General features: G+C 32.6%; 4 protein-coding genes across 6 annotated transcripts; 3 read left to right on the forward strand and 1 right to left on the reverse strand.

The window, feature by feature from the left end:
* The first annotated feature begins 835 nt into the window (after positions 1–835).
* Positions 836–6,209, forward strand: LOC124456795 (tetratricopeptide repeat protein 39C-like). Its single transcript, XM_047007135.1, has 15 exons — positions 836–1,094; positions 1,740–1,788; positions 2,148–2,340; positions 2,703–3,084; positions 3,280–3,347; positions 3,439–3,536; positions 3,801–3,894; positions 4,038–4,092; positions 4,198–4,250; positions 4,334–4,440; positions 4,836–4,959; positions 5,317–5,414; positions 5,586–5,684; positions 5,775–5,810; positions 5,889–6,209. The coding sequence occupies exons 1-15, from the start codon at positions 988–990 to the stop codon at positions 5,988–5,990; spliced, it is 1,665 nt and encodes a 554-aa protein (XP_046863091.1). The 5' UTR covers positions 836–987; the 3' UTR covers positions 5,991–6,209.
* Positions 6,210–6,333: 124 nt separating this feature from the next.
* Positions 6,334–10,503, reverse strand: LOC124456803 (thioredoxin domain-containing protein 5-like). Of its 2 annotated transcripts, none has more exons than XM_047007154.1 (12): positions 10,330–10,503; positions 9,996–10,089; positions 9,841–9,899; positions 9,635–9,728; positions 8,987–9,096; positions 8,258–8,342; positions 7,932–7,973; positions 7,546–7,698; positions 7,173–7,261; positions 7,012–7,096; positions 6,887–6,928; positions 6,334–6,614 (listed from the first exon to the last, which is right to left on the reverse strand). In XM_047007154.1, the coding sequence occupies exons 1-12, from the start codon at positions 10,464–10,466 to the stop codon at positions 6,495–6,497; spliced, it is 1,110 nt and encodes a 369-aa protein (XP_046863110.1). In that variant the 5' UTR covers positions 10,467–10,503; the 3' UTR covers positions 6,334–6,494. The 2 variants fall into 2 exon arrangements, with proteins under 2 accessions (XP_046863110.1, XP_046863101.1); XM_047007145.1 differs by having other exon boundaries at positions 7,887–7,973.
* A 262-nt stretch (positions 10,504–10,765) lies between these two features.
* LOC124457493 (probable ubiquitin carboxyl-terminal hydrolase MINDY-4) lies at positions 10,766–19,441 on the forward strand. Of its 2 annotated transcripts, none has more exons than XM_047007735.1 (19): positions 10,766–11,013; positions 11,167–11,222; positions 11,315–11,742; positions 11,807–12,285; positions 12,542–12,605; positions 12,744–12,811; positions 12,907–13,023; positions 13,211–13,296; positions 13,378–13,479; positions 13,583–13,646; positions 14,008–14,073; positions 14,473–14,540; positions 14,886–14,949; positions 15,306–15,392; positions 15,515–15,589; positions 15,967–16,070; positions 16,388–16,464; positions 16,652–16,727; positions 17,136–19,441. In XM_047007735.1, exons 1-19 carry the CDS (start codon positions 10,957–10,959, stop codon positions 17,182–17,184), a joined length of 2,187 nt encoding a protein of 728 aa, XP_046863691.1. In that variant the 5' UTR covers positions 10,766–10,956; the 3' UTR covers positions 17,185–19,441. The 2 variants fall into 2 exon arrangements, with proteins under 2 accessions (XP_046863691.1, XP_046863697.1); XM_047007741.1 differs by having other exon boundaries at positions 16,391–16,464.
* Positions 18,608–19,344, forward strand: LOC124433339 (transcription factor AP-1-like). The gene is made up of 2 exons (XM_046983101.1): positions 18,608–18,874; positions 19,114–19,344. The coding sequence occupies exons 1-2, from the start codon at positions 18,608–18,610 to the stop codon at positions 19,342–19,344; spliced, it is 498 nt and encodes a 165-aa protein (XP_046839057.1).
* Positions 19,442–20,284: the final 843 nt, after the last annotated feature.

Genomic DNA, 20,284 nt, shown 5'->3' on the forward strand with positions numbered 1-20,284 from the left:
TACATGAACGATTATACCAGTTCTGGATATCAAGACCTCTTGCGAAGGAATAAAGATCTTTCATATACGAGAGAAGATTCTCGTTATTACGTTCTTCAAGATGGCCGATGCCAGGTAGAAAATGATCATTGCGCTCACGAGGTTACCAGACACCCAAATGAAGGTGGGCACTACATAGGTTTATTGGATAGACGATGCGAGATACCTTCCTCAGAGCCAAATCATTACAATGATATTTACTTCAATCATGAATACATACCACAAAGAGAGTTGTATGGAAATCTATCCAATAATACCAGTGAAACATCTCACCTTACTCTTCCTTATACCCACTTTCCTACACGTTTGTACCATCATGTAAATCCCACTACTGTTACCTTGTCAGCACCATTTCATCATAGGTACTCGCGACAGTACTATCAAAGATTACCGCGAAATAGCTTTGTCTTAAAACATACAAGTCCGTCGTACAGTCAGTGATAAATGATAAATTTTTAGTATTGATGTGTTTTGTGACGATTATGGTGTGAAACATATTTTTGTTCACTTTGACGTTAAGGGTTTTTTGGGTTAAATTATTTTGTTTGCTTGCTTGTTTTTTTCAAAGATAAAAAATTTTAGGGTATTGTGTCCCGATTTGTTCGTCAAAGGGTAATATGTGGAGAAACTTTACAATAGAGTGTGTAATGTTGTGTCATTGTTTTACTTTATGAATGTTTCATTGTTAGATTTCAAATCGATTTTAATGGAACTGACGAACTCGAAATAAAAATTTGTTATGAATTGTTACACAAGGGTCTAATTTTTGTTGATCTTTGGAATGAATTGAGCCTGCAGTCCTTGTGATGGTGATGGCTTTGCACTGTGGCTTAGTCGCATTTATTCATTCTGTTTTAGTTGTTAGATTCACCAAAATATCAACCATATGATTTTTCTCTACGGTTGTTAATTTTTTTATCATTTGTTTTGCACGATAAATTTTTGGAAATGTCGTCAATGTTTCTCGAAGAAGATTATGTAATTGTAAGGTGTAGTGTCGAAATCTTATTTCACTTCGGTGGTGAAGCAGCAAGCAAGTATCTCTCTGATAAACGGTAAAATTGTTTTAACTTTTTTACTTCCTTGCTTTTCGGGGTATTTCAGCCCTGTTTGTTTTGTTTGTTTTTTTTGGGAACAACCGATCAATATTTCCATGCCATCTTTAAATTATACAAGTATCGGCTCTTTCACTAAGCGTTATGCGTGAACATGTGCTAGCATATTTTGTTGTGAATATATTTTATTTCTAACAACTTGTATTATTAAATAACGTTTTCCTTCTAAAGAATCCTGCAATTTTTATAAAGTGCTTCTTTAAAAGGGCAGTCTACTTTTTTACTTTGAAACTGAAACAATGTTCTGATATTGTCAAAATGGTTTACCCAGCGTTGTTCAAGCTTGTTTGCCATTGCAGTTGTATAGCATTGGACATTTCGTAAATTGATTTAATTTACTTCAAAATAAGTTTTTGTGTAACGTCTTTGCATTTTCAAAATAAAGAAGACTAAGTGTCAAAGTATTTGAAACGTCAAAAATACAAAGATTTTTTTCACACTACTTTTGAATTAATCAAATCAATTCATCGAACAAAGATAAAAAGTTTGATAAGAAGAATGCATTATTGAACCTTATTTTGCATTATTTTACATTATTAGATATTTGCGTGGTGGAACATGTGCCTGACAGTATTTTTTTTACAGAGATAAAAGCCCCCTTATTCATTCCACTTCAAGTTTTATTGATTTCTTGGTGAGTTGTGAAGATTTGTGAAAATATTGGTGTAAATTCCTTGCTAAATGTTACATTTTTTTATTGTGCAAAATATTTTTTCATCTAACGTATGAATTTTTCAAGCCATCTACAGTGATAAGATTTAGATGGAGCATAATGTTAAGACCTGTAATTAGAAATCAAATATATATTGGTATGCTCTGCAAGAAAACAGCTTCAATGCTATTTTTTTACAAGGAAAATGATTTCAATTGTGATGTCAGTGCATAGTTTGTTTTTCTGTTGTGAAAGGTGACTTTCACTTTTGCAGGAAATTCCAATTTACCATTAAACATGTCATAGGAACCAGTAAGGATTAACTCATTTGTTTATTACAGAAATCATTACTGAACTTTGATGAGATTAATGAGGGAATAAAAAGCTTGAAAGAAACTCAAAATTATTGTCTGACAAAGAAGCAAACTTTAAGAAGAGAAAAATGCAATGGAGATGACTTGAGATTGTTGATCCTTGACATATTTTGTACAGATGCTGAACTTTTTGAGGCTATCTTAAATTTAGCAAAACAAGGTAAAGTAAAATTTTTAAATATCAAGTTTATTTGCCTGAGGAATTATATTACTTTCTGTTTAACACAACATACTACAATTTGTTGCTTACGCTTACTAACAAAGAGACAATGAAAATTGTTTATTAAGGTGTTTTCAAAACATTAGTTATGATATTTTTAACTCTGCAACAAACTTGCATCAATCTGACTGTAAAATCAAAAATCTGCAAAAGCAATTAAGATTTAAATTGGACAGCTAAGTCTTGTTTGAATGATACAATACTTTAAAGATTTTGAAGTTTGTTCATTAATTAGTACTCAACATTCAATGTAGAAACAAGTTTAGTGTGTGATGCTTTATATGTCTTTTGGTTTGTTTTAGGTTTCAAAGATTGTGTTAAAGGAGCATTCCTTATACAAAAATCTTGGAAGCAATATAAAAAAATTTATCAAAAAGTTGTTAAAATTGGAGGAGAGTTTTTAGAATTGAACTGTAACGGTACAAAATTGGAACATTTAAATAATAGTGTTGAAGTTTCTGAATCATTGGATGCCAATCAAGAGGCATTTAAGTCGAACTCCATAAAAGAAGTGCAAGCAGCCATTGCTTTTGGGTATGGATTGTTCAATATGGTTGTGTCGCTGATTCCCCCCAAAATTCTTCAGCTAGCTCATTTCTTTGGTTTCAATGGTGACCAAGAACTTGGATTGCAATGTCTAACCTATGTTTGTAATAGTCAAAATGGGAAAGCAGAGATGTCAAGGTGATTTGACTTTTTATTAGTATTTATTAGCATTTTTTTGAGATTAAGTCCTTGTACATTCCTTGTCTACTGTATTCATCAGATATGATTTGATAATTCAAAGTTTTAACATATGTTTTTTTTGCTGTGCTTAAAACCATTGTACGTATGCTTTATTGTTTACTGAACATTTATTGAACCTTTATGGTTATCTAGACTTGGTTTGCTTTGGTATCATGCCATAATTCGACCTATGTATGCTTTGGATGATGATATTGATTCGGGTAAATATTTATTCATGCACTGCTTTTGATCTGAGTTTGTCTGGAGTATCAAGAAGAAAGTTTGAGAAGTACATACATTATTTTCTACTAGGTTTGAAGGAAGCAAGTAAGCTGTTCTGTGCACTCAATGAAAATTTACGAACATCAGCTGTTGCATATTATTTTCATGGTCTCTTGCTTCGTTGCAAGGTAATGTTTATGAAAATATTAGCCAAGAGAATGTTAATATAATTTCATTAAAATGTTAAATGTACATGCAGAGGTTTGCAGGTCAGACAAAATAGGAAATGTAGTCCCGAAGGACTTCTCTGTCACACACTAGCCAATGTTGCCTTATATTTACCACAGAAATGTTATTGGTGGACAATGGGAGATGTGCATAAGGAAACTGCTGTTAATTTTTCCATGAGGTCCTTATTTTATTTCATTCTTTTTTCACTTCATTCAATGAAGGGGGATTTTAGCATGGCACATAAATTTCTTAATATGGCCTTGGAAAAACCACTTGCTTTTAAAGAAGTGAGGATGTTTTGCGATTATGAAATAGGTTGGTGTCATTGCGTGCACACTTGCGTGTGAGAACGTCATAAAAATACTTTATCACTTGACTTTAATAGCCGTAGTGTAAATGTTTAAAATTATTCCAATTTCTGACCGACTGTGATAAAGTAGTTACATTAATTTGCTAAGGTTGGTGTCATATTTTGGAAATGAATTGGGATGGTGCCATTGAAGCATTTTCAAGGTATCAACATTACAATGTATTGTTTAGTATAGTATTATTATAAGTATAGATTTTCGTACACTGTGTGACAAAGTTACCTTATAGCACCATTTTATTGGATTTCAGAGTTAAAGATGCAGCACCCATGTCCCAGTATTTCTATGTATATCTTCTTGCTGGTATGTACTACGGCCTTTGCAGCTTTTGAATTTCATTTTGTACATGATGTAAGATTTTTTTCTTGTTGTTTTTTCTATAAAAGTTCTTTATGGTGTTCAAGACAGGGCAAGCAAATCATCAATATATTATCGTTTTGTTCCGAATATGATAAAACAAAAAACACCTTTGACTGTTTTTCTCACTAGGAAGGTATTGTGTATAAGTTATGCATTTTTGTTTTTGTGTATCTTATAAATCAATAGAGAATGCATGAATTTTTAATGATGCGTGAATACGTGAGTACGAGAACAGTCTTTGATAGCATGTGTCAGTATATGTAGTGATGAATAACGAAAGAGAACAAGAACAGATTTCACACTATCTGAAATGAAAACTAAGATAACGTGTGTCAGTGTAGGTAGTGATGAATGAACAAGAGAGAACAAGAACAGTTTTCACACTATCTGAAATGAAAACTAAGATAACATGTGTCAGTGTAGGTAGTGATGAATGAACAAGAGAGAACAAGAACAGTTTTCACACTATCTGAAATGAAAACTAAGATAACGTGTGTCAGTGTCAAATATTTTATCATCTTTCTTTAGGCCATCAGTTGTTATGAATCGCCTCCTGACGTGACGGAAAGTCTTGTTTTACTTTTGGAAATCATTTATCTTTGGGAAAGCTTTTCATCATACAACGAAGCTACATTGTTTTGTTTCATCCCACGTAGGTTAAGTCGTTACAAAACCATCGCCATCACGACACTATTAGGGAGTTTTAGCAGAGCCTACGAGTACGATTTACGTCATTTTGGCGCGAAAACATTGTTGCGACAACAAAAACACGTAGCCGTCATCAATCTGAGTACGATGTTTTGTAAAAAATTCGTGTAAAAAAGTTGTTTACAACTAAAGCAAAATTTTGACGAAGCGACAACGACAACAACCTTCCTCGTGCCATTCCCTTACACGGTCAAATTTCGTACTCGTTCTCGTAGTCGTACTCTTGCTAAAACTCCCTATTGCCATCTAAACTACCACCATCACCATCATTATACGTGCTGGTAATTTGCTTTTGTTTTAGACTTAGAGAAGTCAGTGAAAGATGAATATCTTGGCTTAAAGCTATTTCTTAGTGCTTGCATTTATCAAAGAATGGGAAAATTAACAAAATCAGTTGAGGTGAAGTATACTTTTTCTCCGTGCTTTATTTGATTTGAATTTTAGGTATGCTCAAGTCTGTTTGTTTTAAGTTTTTCGTGCATCGCTACGCTATCAAGGCACATATTTATTCAATGATAAATTTTGGCAATAAGAATTTATTCGTGTCATTTAATTGATGTATTATTTCAGTGTTTTAAAACGGCAATGAACACAAGTGTCAATGGTGACAAACATGTGTATCCTCATGCATCTTACGAACTAGCAATAATTTCTTTAAAGATGTGTCAGGTATTGTTCATCTGTCGTATGTGTTCTGAAACAAGTATAAAATTCTCTGAAATCTTACCTGACACCAACGAAAGCGATATTTTTTTCTAGTTTCAAAGAGCGAAAGAATATTTACAAAAAGCAAAGGTAGATTTTCAATTTGTGAAATTGGAAAAATCTTTTTTTTCTGCTATGATTTATATATTGTCTTTTCAACATTTTTAGGAAACTTGCAATGGTTGCGACTTTGAGAACAAAATAAAGATGAAGATTAATATTGCTACGAACAAACTACAAGTGAAATTAAAGAATAGCATCCACTCATGAACTAATGTTTAACACATACATTTTTCTTAGACCGGTACAATCGCTTCATATCCTCTATTATGAGCGAAAAAATATTTATATTTTATATCACGCAATAACAACGTTCGATCATTTCCACTATTTATTTTCATCTTGCAGTTCTTCATCAGTCTGTACTTGGTATATAGACGAAACGTGTCATTTTTTATTTATTAAATTATTTCTTTACTGCACTCAAAATCTTTTGTGAAACTTTGCTCTGATTTGATAAACGGCATAAATTCTGCATCAGTCAGACACTCAAACAGTCATAGTGAAACCTTTGGGGGGATATTCGATGCATAAGCAAATAATTGTTAGAAACTTAGCGTTATAAATAACTACTTTTAATGACAGTTAAACTGTTGTATCTGCACAATTGATTTTTTTTAAATCGCAAATGTTTTTCTTGTCATGAATCTCTTTTGCTTTAACTTTTTGTGTCGGACAGTTTGTTTAAGAGACATGAAATTTTGTCTCTAGGTGCTATAATTCATCTTTAAAGTGTTGTTTAATAAACTGCAGCAATGCTTCTAATGTCATCTCTCCATTGTAACGAAAACGAGATCCATTCTTGAACAAAATCAATGTTGGATGGTCCGCTATCTATAACATTGGATAATGAGAACTGATTTAGCTACAAGTTATTACTAGGGTAAGTTGTTAAGTCAACGTAAATACGGAAGTGACAGAGTTCACCCTCCCTTCCAAACTATGTTTTGAGACCCTACTGCACCATAACAGAGATTCGTATGTGCATTATTTTGGATGATAATTTTCTATATCTTTTGTATTTTCTATGTCCATATGTACGGGAATGGAAAATCCCAAAAGCATTACTTCTCAAAGGTAATTGTCATTTCTGATTTCATTTTTACCTCAATGTTGGCGCAAAATTCCGAATATCTTGTGCAGTCCATCTGCATCAAGGGAAAAAAAACTTAAGATAGAAATAAATGTAGGTGTCGCGACAAAAAGAATTATGAAATATTTCCGTGTTTACCTCTGCAATGTTGATAAGATTACCATGTTCATTGAGCTCCGCTAATTGTTTCCAAGTTCCTTCCATTTTCTGCGATTCTTTGGACCTAAAAGTATAAAAATACCAAAGTAGAACTGTGAAACTGGCACTAAAATTACAGCTATGTACAGGTAGTCTCTTACCACGGCACAAAAAAGTTGATAAATATCGGCCCTTGCTTAACCAATGCATCAAATGTGCTATCTTTCACCTTCAATACATCGCCTTCGTCCTAAAAAGAATAAATATTTTTTTATCATTAACGAAGCATGTTATAACTCACATGTGAATGCAGAAAACTGCTGAACAATGTTCTATCTTATCTCTTAAATTACTAAAATCTGTTTTTGATGAATTGCGTAGAACGGCGGGAAAAAATTGCGTATTAAGTTGGACGAACATCAAATGTACGTCCCAGTAACGATGTGATTGTTATCAGGTAATATTAAGTGACATAATTCTAGCATCGGAAAGCTTTCCGTTGAACATTAAAAAGACAATTATTTATTTCGATACCTGCGCAGGTTCTTCATATGGATTGGTACCGATGTGTATGACGTTATCAGGTGATGGTGTAGGTGAATCATTCATTAGATCTTGTTGTTGTAACATTTGATGAATGTATGACTTTAAGCTCTCAATATCTCTGCTGTTATCGTAAGTATCCAACTATAGTCACATGATGTGTAAAATTTATTTTCATATGTTGCGTATTGTCACAATATGCAATATAAAAAGTATACAGTTTTGCCTTTTACAAGCGATTGTTCCGAAATTTGGTAAATGCAAAAATAATTGCTCTAACAACTTTTACTTATATTTGTATTGCATAGCTAAGTAAGTGAGTAAAATCTTACTTTGAATCCCTCTTGAAACATTGCAAGTGTTGGAAAACCACTTACTTCCCACTTTTTGCAGATATCAGTCTCTTTAGTGCAATCAATCTATAAAACGGCATCACAAAGGGCAAATAAAGGCTTAGCACGATTTGTGCCATCACGTTTTTTATGCATGTGTGTTCTGCGCAAAGCAGATAATCTGTTCTAATGCTCTTTGAGACAAAATTATCATGCACTGACGTTTACTGAACGAAATCTGAATCTTCAGTCATCCTATGCTTAATTAAATTTTCATTCATAGAAAGATTTGCAAAGCGTGACAACCTATCGTGTATAAACATCTAATATTTTTTCTGCAGGTTTTAGTAGTTAATTAATCTTAGTAATACTTTGCCTATCGTTATTGCTTCATTGTCTTTGTAATATTCAGCAATCACTTTCCATGTTGGCTCAAAACGTCTGCAGTGAATGCACCTTAAACAGAATACATACATTTTACAATTGTAGCTAAGTTTGGATAACGTGATGAAGAAATATTAACATTTTTGCGATATTTGGTTCTAGCAAATGTCGAAAATATTCAAAGCAAATGTATCGAGAAAATATAAAGATATGCATCGTTTACATTACTCTAAAATAGCCATGAATTTTCATATTATGGTGATGGTCATGACTTGATTATGTCATCATGATATGATGATGTCATTACACGATGATGTCATCATGATACAACGGCGTCGTCATGATATGATGATGTCATCATGATACAATGGTGTCGTCATGATATGATGATGTCATCATGATACAATGGTGTTGTCATGATATGATGATGTCATGATATGATGATGTCATCATGATACAATGATGTCATCATGATACAATGATGTCATTATGATACAATGGTGTCATCATAATGGTATTGAAGTAAGGATATGGCAAATTGTCATGATTGGTAATGCATTGATAATGAATGAGCCATGTTTACTTTCATAAAAGAACACAAGACAAGCTAGATATGCAACTTCAAGCTAGGTTGTCAAGCTATGCTCCATTTTCTTGTTTCAACAGTTCATTATCAGTACTATTTAGTTTATTAATGTCAACTTTAAAGGCTCTACCATGGAGCATAAAAATCAATAAAATGCAAGCCATTTCCTTGTTTGATATGAGCATCAAAATTTTCTCTTGTTAATGTTAACAGTCCATTTTCTTCATGAATGTTGATGTTCTACATATAAATAAAAAGTAAACTATGTAATAACTATTGATTATTATCTGTCACTACACTTACTCTTCAACCTGGCAAACACCAGATTTGCATTTCCAATGTAATTTTTTTAAACAATACGTTTGTAGCATGAATGGGGGAGGGGGGCTACTAAAAGGCCAATGCCCCAAAAGTTTGTTGCAGGTAGAGGACCCAGGAAAAAGTTTTAAAAATTCAAAATTGAGGTAAAATTATTAGTAGGTTTTAGGCCTTCACTCTGCTGTTCCTGAAAATGAGTGTATTTCAAAGTAGCTCATCTGGTGCTACACAACTTTGATTATACACCAGATCCAGAGGCGTAACTAGAACGTTAATTGGGGGGTGCATATTCATATATTTCGTTGTGCCCTACTGGTTTCTTTTGAAAGTGATTTGAATTTCAAAAGAAATCAGCAGGGCACAACTGAATATATGAATATACACCCCCCCCCTCCCAAATTAACGTTCTAGTTAAGCCTCTGGCCAGATCACAAAGATAAATTAGCTATTTTCAACTAACATAATTGAGTGTTTGGTCAATAAAAAGCTCAAATTCATGGAGATTTCTTCTGCCATCAAATCTTGTCATGTCACCATTGTGATACAACTTCATTCTAGAGTTTTAAGCAAAATAAGTTCATCTTAATCGTTTGTCATATGGGAAATGCAAGTTAAAGCATTTTTGTAGTTATTGAAAGGTACATTAAAGACATTGTGGATACTTACGTAGGATATGCAACAATGTTTTCAGATGAACAGAATTCTGTGTCTTCCAAACAGTTTACCTGGATGACAGAAAGTGAGAAAAAAGGCTAATAGGTAAACTGAGATTTCCAAAAAAGTATTTTACAAATCTCAAACTCCCCCTTTATGACACTTACCTTTTGTATTTGTACTTTTTTCCAAGAATATTCCTGATGATATTTATCTGCCAGTTGGTTCCATGTTTGCAGCAACTGTTTACAAGGTTTACACCTAGGGATGTGAATATACTTGATGACTTTTGTAAGTGGCCACTTAACAAACACAAGTCTAGTACTGTATTTTTTACTTAGAGAATGAGGCCTATGTCACATTTGGAGTGAAAGCTGATTTTCAACACATTAGGCCTATTTACAATCGTTTATGCACCTATTAATATACTGTATCATCAGCTCAGCGACATTGATGATTTAGACACTCAAGACACAAACGACTTTCTATTCTATTACCCACCAGGCAGCGTAAAATAACACGAATTGCGGCTTGCCAATCCTTCGAAATGTTTGGACATTCAAAAAGTCTGCAAAACCTCGAGTTTCTAAGATGTCATAAAAAAACAATACAGAAAGTAGATGCAGGTACTTCTTCATGTTTATATTATGTTGAAAAGTTGTATCAACGAAACATTTTGACGTTTTTTCCTGATTTGGTATTGTGTACTAACCGGGGTAGGGAAAGTAACACATTATTTTAACTTAAATTTTTTTGAGATACTTCAGTAAATGATATTTTTTTGAAAAGAAGAATGTTTTTAAGACTATTTTTTCTGTATGAATTGCTTTTTGATTCAAAAACTTGCCATCCTTGTGTACAATTTCATTTACTATATTTCCCCCTCACTCCTTCCCCGGCTAAAGTTAAGTTGCCAGTTGCCAAGCACGAACCGCGAAAACGACATTGTTTTAAATTACAGGATCTTATTTCTAAGGCTTTCTTTCGAATTATGGACAAAGAAAGAAAACATTTAGGTTGTTTTTATGCAGTAATTTTGTTATGAAATATCTCTAAGAAGTAAAAATATGTAATGTGATGACTGGCTATTGACGTTATTAAATAAATTTTTCACGTTTCAAAACTCTAATGGCAGATGTTGAGTCAATTTCTTCTTCTGTTGTAAGAGAATATCTCAGTCGAAAAGTACGTAAACTTACCTAAACCTTTACTATTGAATTTACGGCCACTGGTGTCTGGCATCTTTTGTATTAAAGGAAAGGTTTTAATAATAATATTTGATTTTCTGTTTTTGTTGATAACAATTCAATAACTTGATGATATTTTTTAAAACTTCAGGGTTTAAAGAAAACATTGGAGATGTTAGACGTAGAGATGCCACGAACCAAATCTTGGTGAGATATTAAATCATAAATATTCCTCCCTATTATCATAATGGTTTGATGCGATTAAGGCACAAAATGTTGACCTTTCTTTCCCCACATAGCATAAGCAATAGAGCTCTTCTTGCAAAGGTGTTGCACATCAACAGTTTGATGAAGCAAAACAAAGAAAGTGAGCAGAGTTTTCGTGCAATGCTTGAGGTTATAGTGCAATTCATGATGAGCAAAGTGTGGCAGGAAAAAACTACAATGAAAGATTTAACATCCAAAGTTGATGGAGAAAAATCAAAAGTCCATACTAAATCTTTGACTCGGACCAATAGTTTGAAAAATTTGAAGCCGCAATCACATGAGCATTTTGATTCAAAACTTGGAAAAACTTGGTCTGGTTTTGCAAATGACTCTGATACCATGACTAATGTCAGTAATGTTAATGAAAACTTCAGACCTCAATCAAGAATACTGAAAAAACAATCTTCAGAAATTTTTGCCAAGAAAAGACAAGAAAGAGACACACCTTTGAAATCAGTTGGTATGCTTACAGAAAACCAATTTTCCACCTTTTCACATTTCTAAAAATGCTTTTTTGAAAACAGGTAAAGACACATCATTAGTAATACCAAGTAAAAATGGTAATTCCCAAAGCTGTTTTTCACCAGAAGTTGACAAAGAAAGTTTAACAGATGGACATTTGCAAATCAAGGCAAACTTATCAACAAGGTCATATCCTGTGAAACACATTTCATCTCATGTTAAAAGTACTGGAATATTTGTCTCACCAATAAGAGAAAAGATTAAATTATATGGCAAAGGGGATTTAATTCTGGACTCCAAACATGTTGACGGTGATCGATTTGAACCCGAGAACAAAGTTTTTCAAGAAACTAGACAAAATTTAGAAGAAGATGACCCAGCAGGTTCTAAGGCTATAGTTTCTCATCAAGCCTCATCTGCTAAACAAGGATCCGATGGAGATTTTAATCAATCTAGGATGTTAAAAACAAAACAACTTTCACATCTTAATAAAGGAAATGCGATTCAACATCCTTCTAAACGAAACGAGTGTATGAAAAACGTTAGTATGGTTTTTCACTCTAGGTTACGTTTTATAACGTTTTTAGGAAAAATATGAAGCTTATATAGTTGTTTTTGTTTGTTACACAAACAAATATTCTCATAAAAACATCTGACATAAACTTTGAACAGTTTGTAGCAAAAGTAAATCGTTTATAAAAAAAAGAAATTTCGTCAAGCTTAAATGTATGTTGACAACCGTCAAATCACCCTAAGGATTACAATCACACAGACTTAGGAAAACATATCTTTTGTAGGAAGAATTAGTGTTTGAAGACATAGATGAAGATTTTAACTGTGATTTAGGAAATGAAAATGCTTGTGAGTATTGATCTTGTTTTATGTCTCGTCCTCATTCAAATAAACTTTGTGGTTAGAATATGAAACTTTGCTCATGTGAGTAAAGTGTATTTAGCATGAACCCATACTATATTCGTAACGATCTTTTACTGTTTTTAGATGTGCCATCACCAAAGTCACTCATTCTCGCACACCCATGTCAGCCAATAACTTTACAACAAGCTAAGGTTTGCGTTCATCTTTCTTAAGAAGTAACTTCTTTGCTATGAGGGATACTTTATATTTGTGAAGTACGACCTGTCTGTATTCTTGTACGTTTTAGGATTTAAAATCGATTATATTTGGTTCGTCTGCTGGCTGTTTCAATCCCGAGTGGCGACATCAGGGATTTCCGTTCTGTGATATGAGTCGTTTAAACTATGGAATCATCCAACATAAGGTAAAATTAAAAGAAATATCACAAACATTTCTACCAAGGTATGAACTGAAAAGTTGAACTTTTTACTGTTAAAGTTTGGTTAGTCTTTTGTGAATTATTTTCTTCATTTTAATGGTTTCAAAGTTTAATCATTTTACTTTTTTTTAAATTAACTTGATGACGAATGATGTAAACGTCCTTCCTTCAGGGTGGACCTTGTGGTTTATTGGCGTGTGTACAAGCTTTTGTTTTGAAACATTTACTGTTCAATAAAGACATCACAGAAAGTAGAATGTATGTTTATAGAAGATGCAGGTTAAAATACACTTTGATATTTGATTTTTATCGACCTGAAAGTCGAACTTATTTTTTTAGAGATCTTCATTTTACTTCAAAGGAACGGGACCATGCTTTGTGTTGTGCTTTGGTTGAAATACTTTGGAGAGCGGGTGGTAGTAGGATTTCTTGCGTAGCCATGTAAGACATTTTAATGACAAAGTTATTATCAGACGTTCACATGATAAATTCTTGATTAAAGTGATAGAAATTAAATAATCTTTTTATTAAATATTCACTTTAGCCGTTCCAAAGATGTCGAGTTTATACCCAGCGTTGGATACAAACCTGACGGTTTGACTGAGAAAGTAAGAATGTTATTCTTGGAATTTTAAACACATTTCGTTATCATTTTATACCATACACATTTACACATCGTTCCTAGAAAGGTGTATACCATACACAGTTACACATCGTTCCTAGAAAAGTGTATACCATACACAGTTACACATCGTTCCTAGAAACGTGTATACCATACACAGTTACACATCGTTCCTAGAAACGTGTATACCATACACAGTTACACATCGTTCCTAGAAAGGTGTATACCATATACAGTTACACATCGTTCCTAAAAAGGTGTATAACATACAAAATTACACGCTGTGGTAGAAATGTGTAAATACCAATAATCCCTTACAGGAATGCATATATGTTTGTCTTTTTCAGCTTGTCATTCATGAAATCATCGATAAAACAGAATTGGACCAGTTTATTCATTCCAATCTTAAACAGGTAAATCAGTAACAGATGCAGGGTACCTAGGTAATATATTTCCACTTTAAAATACTTTGGAGCAAATCCTATTGAGAGTATTTTTGTCTTAATTATTCTTTAGAAATTTTTAATCAAAAGCGTTGTTAAAAAGTCTTTTAAGTTTGAAATGAACTTTATAGTTTATTTTGACCTGTGCTAAATCTATCATTGAGGTCAATTAAAGACTGTATTTTCATCTTTTAGAAATAAACACTTTTTCTCCATAACCATGTTGTTTCTTTATGTCATGTTGAATTTGAAATGTTATTTTTTTTGCTTTTTGCGTTTGCTTTTCATCTGCTCGTTGTTTAAGCAATTTTTTAGGCAAACACGAACAAGCACACAGCAGTTCGATAATTTAGGAATTTTTTAATATAGTTTTTTAGTGACGATGCTGGATGTATTTTTTTCTTGTATTCTCTGATACTATCAAGAACATCACAAAGGTAAAAAATGTTTGTTTAATGAGTTTATATGAGACAAGCGTCTTTAATCTTTCCATTGAAAGGCTTTAAACGGTTAGTAACTGTAGGCTTTTGAGCATTGCACACATAACTATCTATATCTATATATAAATGGTCTTGTTTATTAAAACGTTAGGTGAACTATATGGTTTTTTATCTCAAGTATTGCGAGATATCGTGTTTCTGGAGGTTTAAAATGGTCTTTTGCTCTTTTATTGAAGAGACTTAAGTTCGTGTTTCAGTTTGACAGTTGTGTTTAGAAAGATAATTTTTTGAATACTACTACTCTCCCTATTTTACAATAACTTTTGCATTAATATTCTACAGGATCAAAGAGGATATGGATGATGAAAATGGTACGCTGATGGGTGCTCATGGATACTGTACACAGGTAGAAAGTGTTTGCATATAAAGACGAGCAAGCTTCGTGTATTGTGGATATTACTTATAAGTTAACAGAAACAAGTACAAAACACTTATCTGAATAATTGTTCACTTATCGCAGTAAATTTTTTTCCTGTCGTTATTTTGCGTGGCCTTAGCAAAGACTTTGTCCACCTGCCAATCCAATTATTTCTTAGAAAGTACAAGCATGTGGTATTTCTTAGAAAGTATAAGCATGTGGTGTTTCCTAGAAAGTACAAGATTGTGTTGTTACCTACTTCGATTAATGTCATTGTTATTACAAATCGAGCTTCATTGAAAGTTTAAATTCTAAGGGATATTTATGATTACATGATTTTTTAGGAAATGGTCAATCTTCTTTTGTTTGGTAAAGCAAGATCGAACACATTTGACGATGTCATTGAACTAGATACTGGTGGTGAGACAAAGGTTAGTTGTAAGATATTTTGCGAAACATTTTAAACGTTTGAGAATGTTTGTAGTTGTCGTTTGTTTTGATTTCCAGTTTGTTATGTATAGAATAAACGCATACAGTGTTGATTTCATTTCAGAATCTTCTCAAAGGAGTGGATGAACAAAGTGAAATTGGACTTTTATCATTGTTTGAACATTATAAGTCATGCATGGTAGGTACATTGTATACATTGTAGGTACATTGTAGGCACATTGTAGGTACATTGTAGGTACATTGTAGGTACATTGTAGGTACATTGTAGGCACATTGTAGGTACATTGTAGGTACATTGTAGGTACATTGTCTTTATATGTATGAGGAAGATTTCAACCTGAGTATTTATATAACATGTTATATAAAGTGGAGTAAACTAATCTACGTCTGACATATTTTTATGATTCATTGCATCAGCCATTGATGATAAAGTCATTGCAATAATTGGGTTTCTGAAGATCTTTATTTCTGATGCATTCTTAATTTCATTTATATCCTGCTGTTTACCAACAAATTCAAATAATGAGCACAAATCTGTTACTCTCTTTCTGATAGGTTGGCGCTAACTTGAAGTGCCCCAAAAATCCAATATGGGTTGTGTGCAGTGAAAGCCATTTCAGCGTTCTTTTCTCAATGAAACGGAAAATTCTTAATGAAAGGTAACTCTAAATGAAGTATGGTGAATTATTTAGGTGATTGCAAGAACGGATGTAGTTTTCAGTACTTCTGTATATTTCACACTGATGAACTTTTTACTCTCATCTAAGAACTGAGACATACGGTTAACTTCTATGGAGTTTGTCTATTTTGCATAATGCTTTTATTTGCTGAGACTTGGACTATGCCTCCTGAGTAAATTTTCTACATTGAGTAAGAGCTCTGTGTCAATATATGCTCATAGCATTTATCTTTACGATCGCTCAATGTCTGTGTAGGATTAAGATATTTTTGTATGAACATGCTCGATTTTGTTTAGAAGAATGCCAAAGAAGTTTGATCTGTATTATTATGATGGTTTGGCTCGACAGACTGAGGAAATTAGGCTGACAATTGGTAAGAATAGTCTAAGTAAAGATTTTATGTGTTTGAAACTTATGAGAATACTATGATAATACTTGACTGGAGTATATAGCTAAGGACTCAAGTTTTAACATCAGATCACTCTTTATGGTAATACAAAAGTAGAGTATCTTCAAGGTAAAATATAAATACCAATAAAGAGACACGTTGTTAATTTTAGATATGCGTGGTAACGTTCGAACGAAAGATGAATTAGATGAATTAATACCTCCACTGGAACATTGTATTAGAACAAAGTAAGTATGAGATAAGTAATAGATGATTTATGGAATATTTAATAACTCAAGTTCAACAATCAGATCATTCCTGATGAACACTAGAGTATATTAGAACTCAAGTTTCAACGTCAGATCACTACTGATATAAACACCAGACTGTAGTATACCGCGACAAATGTTTAAAATTATAGTTTTTATTGTTGAAAGTGGTTATTCAACAATAATAGCTATTTTTGTGGGTGGGTGTGTAGGTATCATCCCAGGTCGTTATTGCTTCGAAGTTTGAAACGTGACAAATCAGAAGAGAGAGTAATAAGTAGTCATTCCTGTTGTCCGATCGACACATTAAAAAACTCTTTTATACTTAGTGATTTTTGTTGACGGTGCATTTCAATTATTCTAACTTGTTAATTTTACATACTTTAGATGGAAAAATGCACACGTCGACTGGAATGAAACAGAACCATTACTGTGAATGTCGACATCTTCATCTTTAAGATAAGTCATCTTATTATGATCAAAATCTCTATCTTTAAAATATTTGATCTTATTGTAAATATCGACTTCTGTATCTCAAAGATAAGTTGTCGTATTGTTATGGACGTTTCTATCCATAAGATATCTCATCCTGGCGAATGTTGAACAGCGTGTTTTTAAAACATCAATTTTAACATTTATAATTCAAAATACTTGATAATTTTCTCTCACAAACACATCAAAAAGCCTTTGGTACTTGCATTTAATGGCAGTACAAATGAATGGAGAATTTTATTATTCAAACAAAAATGTGCAAAAATCATCACTTTACATGAAGTACCAGCAGTGGGCAACGGGTCGTGCAACTTTAAGACAGGTGAAAGTGTAGGAAGAAATATATTTCATAAATTTCTTCTTTTTCTTTTGCGTGAAATTTCGTTGCATTCCATTCGATATTTTTAAGATATATCCTTAAGTCTATAGTTTACTTCAATGTATTAATTCTGTGGAACAAATTGTGTTTCATGTTGTTAAGTTTCTATAAGAATCATTGGACCATGAGTAATAATACGGAAAGATTCTCTCAAGCATTACAAGATGATCTAATGCTTGAAGATTCCGCCATTCTACAGCACAGACATTATTTTTGAAAACATCTGTAGAACGTCGCTATTTACACTTATTTTCTGTTCCTCTAAACATTTATCCTCAAAATGGAAGAACAGTTTTTAAGTCGTAGTTCAAACGTCGACGATTTTCTATCTCATCATGGAACAGGGAATGCAAAATCTAAATTGAAATATTCTTCACCCAAGACGACTTTGGCTTTCAAAGATATACAAACTGTGAAAGAAACTGTAAATTTACCTGACTTAAATGTTTGTGAGCTATCAAGTCCTGAATTAGAGAGATTAATTGTTGGTCAAACGATCAATTTTAATCAAACAACAACGTTGGGAATGAGTAAAGTTGTGACAAACAGTATTTCTGACTTATGCTCAATTACTGATCTCGCATCTCCTGACCTAGAAAATTTCTTTTCAAATTTTAACGATAAAGAAATGTTGAGCATCAATGGAAGTAAAGAAAGCAGTGTTGGAAAGCAACACGAAGCTTATGCACATACATTTTCTATTGGCAAAATACAAGATAAAAACGGCAACGATATTCGTACGGAAGATGTTGATTTGGAAAACCTGAAAGAAAAGAAAACATTGTGTTTTGAAACACTCTTTATCTTCAGGGGTGCGTTGATAAAAAGAAGCGTCTATACGGACAAAACATGCAAAAAATAATGAGTTAAGTGTCATGTCAAGTCAAAGAAATGACATGGGTTATGAATATTCTAAAATTTTACAAAAATGTCATAATATAAAAAAGAAAGAAGAAAAGAAAGACATGATTTGCCTTACAAAATTAAAATGAATTCAGATGGAACTTATTTGCGCGAGTTTGAATTTTCCATCGAAGAAAAAAATAGAGGCACGATCCCTGTAGACAATTTCAATACGAGATCTTCTGGTCGTAAGAAACAGAAACTTTATACTTATAAAAACATAAACAATCAATATTCGAATAATCACGATACTCGTCAATATAATGTTGATTCTATTCCAAGTAATCATTGTCCAGTTGCAAATGAAGAACAAGTAACTCCAAGTAATTCCAATTTGTTTGAAAGTTATGAAGTTCGTCATCATACGACCGAAATCCCTATGGAAATGATCTTTTGTCTATAATTAATGGTCAAAGTTATTCTCAAGATAATTTAAATATTCAACTAAACAAACGTTTTCAATCTGACGAAAATTTAAGCGAAAGCTCTTATCAAGAACGTGCAGACCTACTTTGTAATCCACAAATGCTCCCCATTAACACAGACCTACTTTGTAATCCACAAGTGTTCCCTATTAACATGCATTTTCAGGAAATTGCTAAACGTGAGAGAAAAAAGCAAAAGAACAGAGTAGCGGCATCCAAATGTCGAAAGAAAAAGCTGGAACGAGAAGCAACCCTCGAAGTACGGCTAAAAGAATTGAAAACAAGAAATATGAAACTGATTAACATTACTAACATTTTAAAACAACAGCTGAATGACCTTAAGAAAAATTTAATGGAACATATTGTCTTTGGCTGTATGATGAAACCTTATCCTTAGAGAAACGATCTATCGTATATTTTGATGTTCTTGTATGTAGAAAATATGATTATATTAATTTGTAATTTGTTGTATATTAAATGTTTAAAATAAGCGACTTATGAATATTCATTCACTGGAATTGCTTTTAATCAATTTTTTCAAAGGGCGCGAAGAAAACATTCGTATTTTTTTGTAATAAAATGATTATATATGTTTCAAAACTTATGATCTTTCACTTACAAAAAACTGCCACCAGATCTTTTGTATGTAAAGAAATTTTCATGTAACAACTGCAACTGGAATTATTTTCTTCTTCACGTCGACTTCCGTGACCTTTCGCCACACATCACATCATTAAACTAAAGATTTTATTTTCATAACTTAACGAAACACAATATTTGATGTTTTGATAAATGTACATTATGTTGTCTCATTGACACAGTATTCAAATCAATTCTGAGTTAAAATTAATTTTGCATCGTCCATTTAAGGTTTGCCATTATCCTTAAACAGTGGAGTCCAATGGTGTAGACACACAAATAGAGCTTACCATCTTTCGCTGAATGCAAAACACTCAATGAACCGTGGCCTAAAAACAAAAGAAATCATATTTTACGTTAGAGGAATCAAAATATTTTTTTCCTTCTAGCTAAAAGCAACTCAAAAACGTTAATTGTGTTGGAGTAAAGTATCGCTGATATACAATGGAAAAGAAAATTTGAGAGGTGGAGCATTTAAATTTATTATTATGAATTAGCTAAAGACGACTTTGGCAAGTTTATTCTTTTTGTGTGTTAAATGAGCTGTAGTATGAGTTAGATTGTTTACGTTTTGTTGGCAGGCAGATTTATCCCAAGTTAACCATTGTTTCTGGTGTTGTTTAAAAACACGCGACAAAATCTTCGAGAAGACGTAAACAATCTTACTCATCTAGCAACTGTGAATGTATAAATGAGTA

The sequence above is a fragment of the Xenia sp. Carnegie-2017 genome, unplaced genomic scaffold, assembly GCF_021976095.1.
Source record: "Xenia sp. Carnegie-2017 unplaced genomic scaffold, XeniaSp_v1 HiC_scaffold_13, whole genome shotgun sequence".
Classification (NCBI taxonomy): Eukaryota; Metazoa; Cnidaria; class Anthozoa; order Malacalcyonacea; family Xeniidae; genus Xenia; species Xenia sp. Carnegie-2017.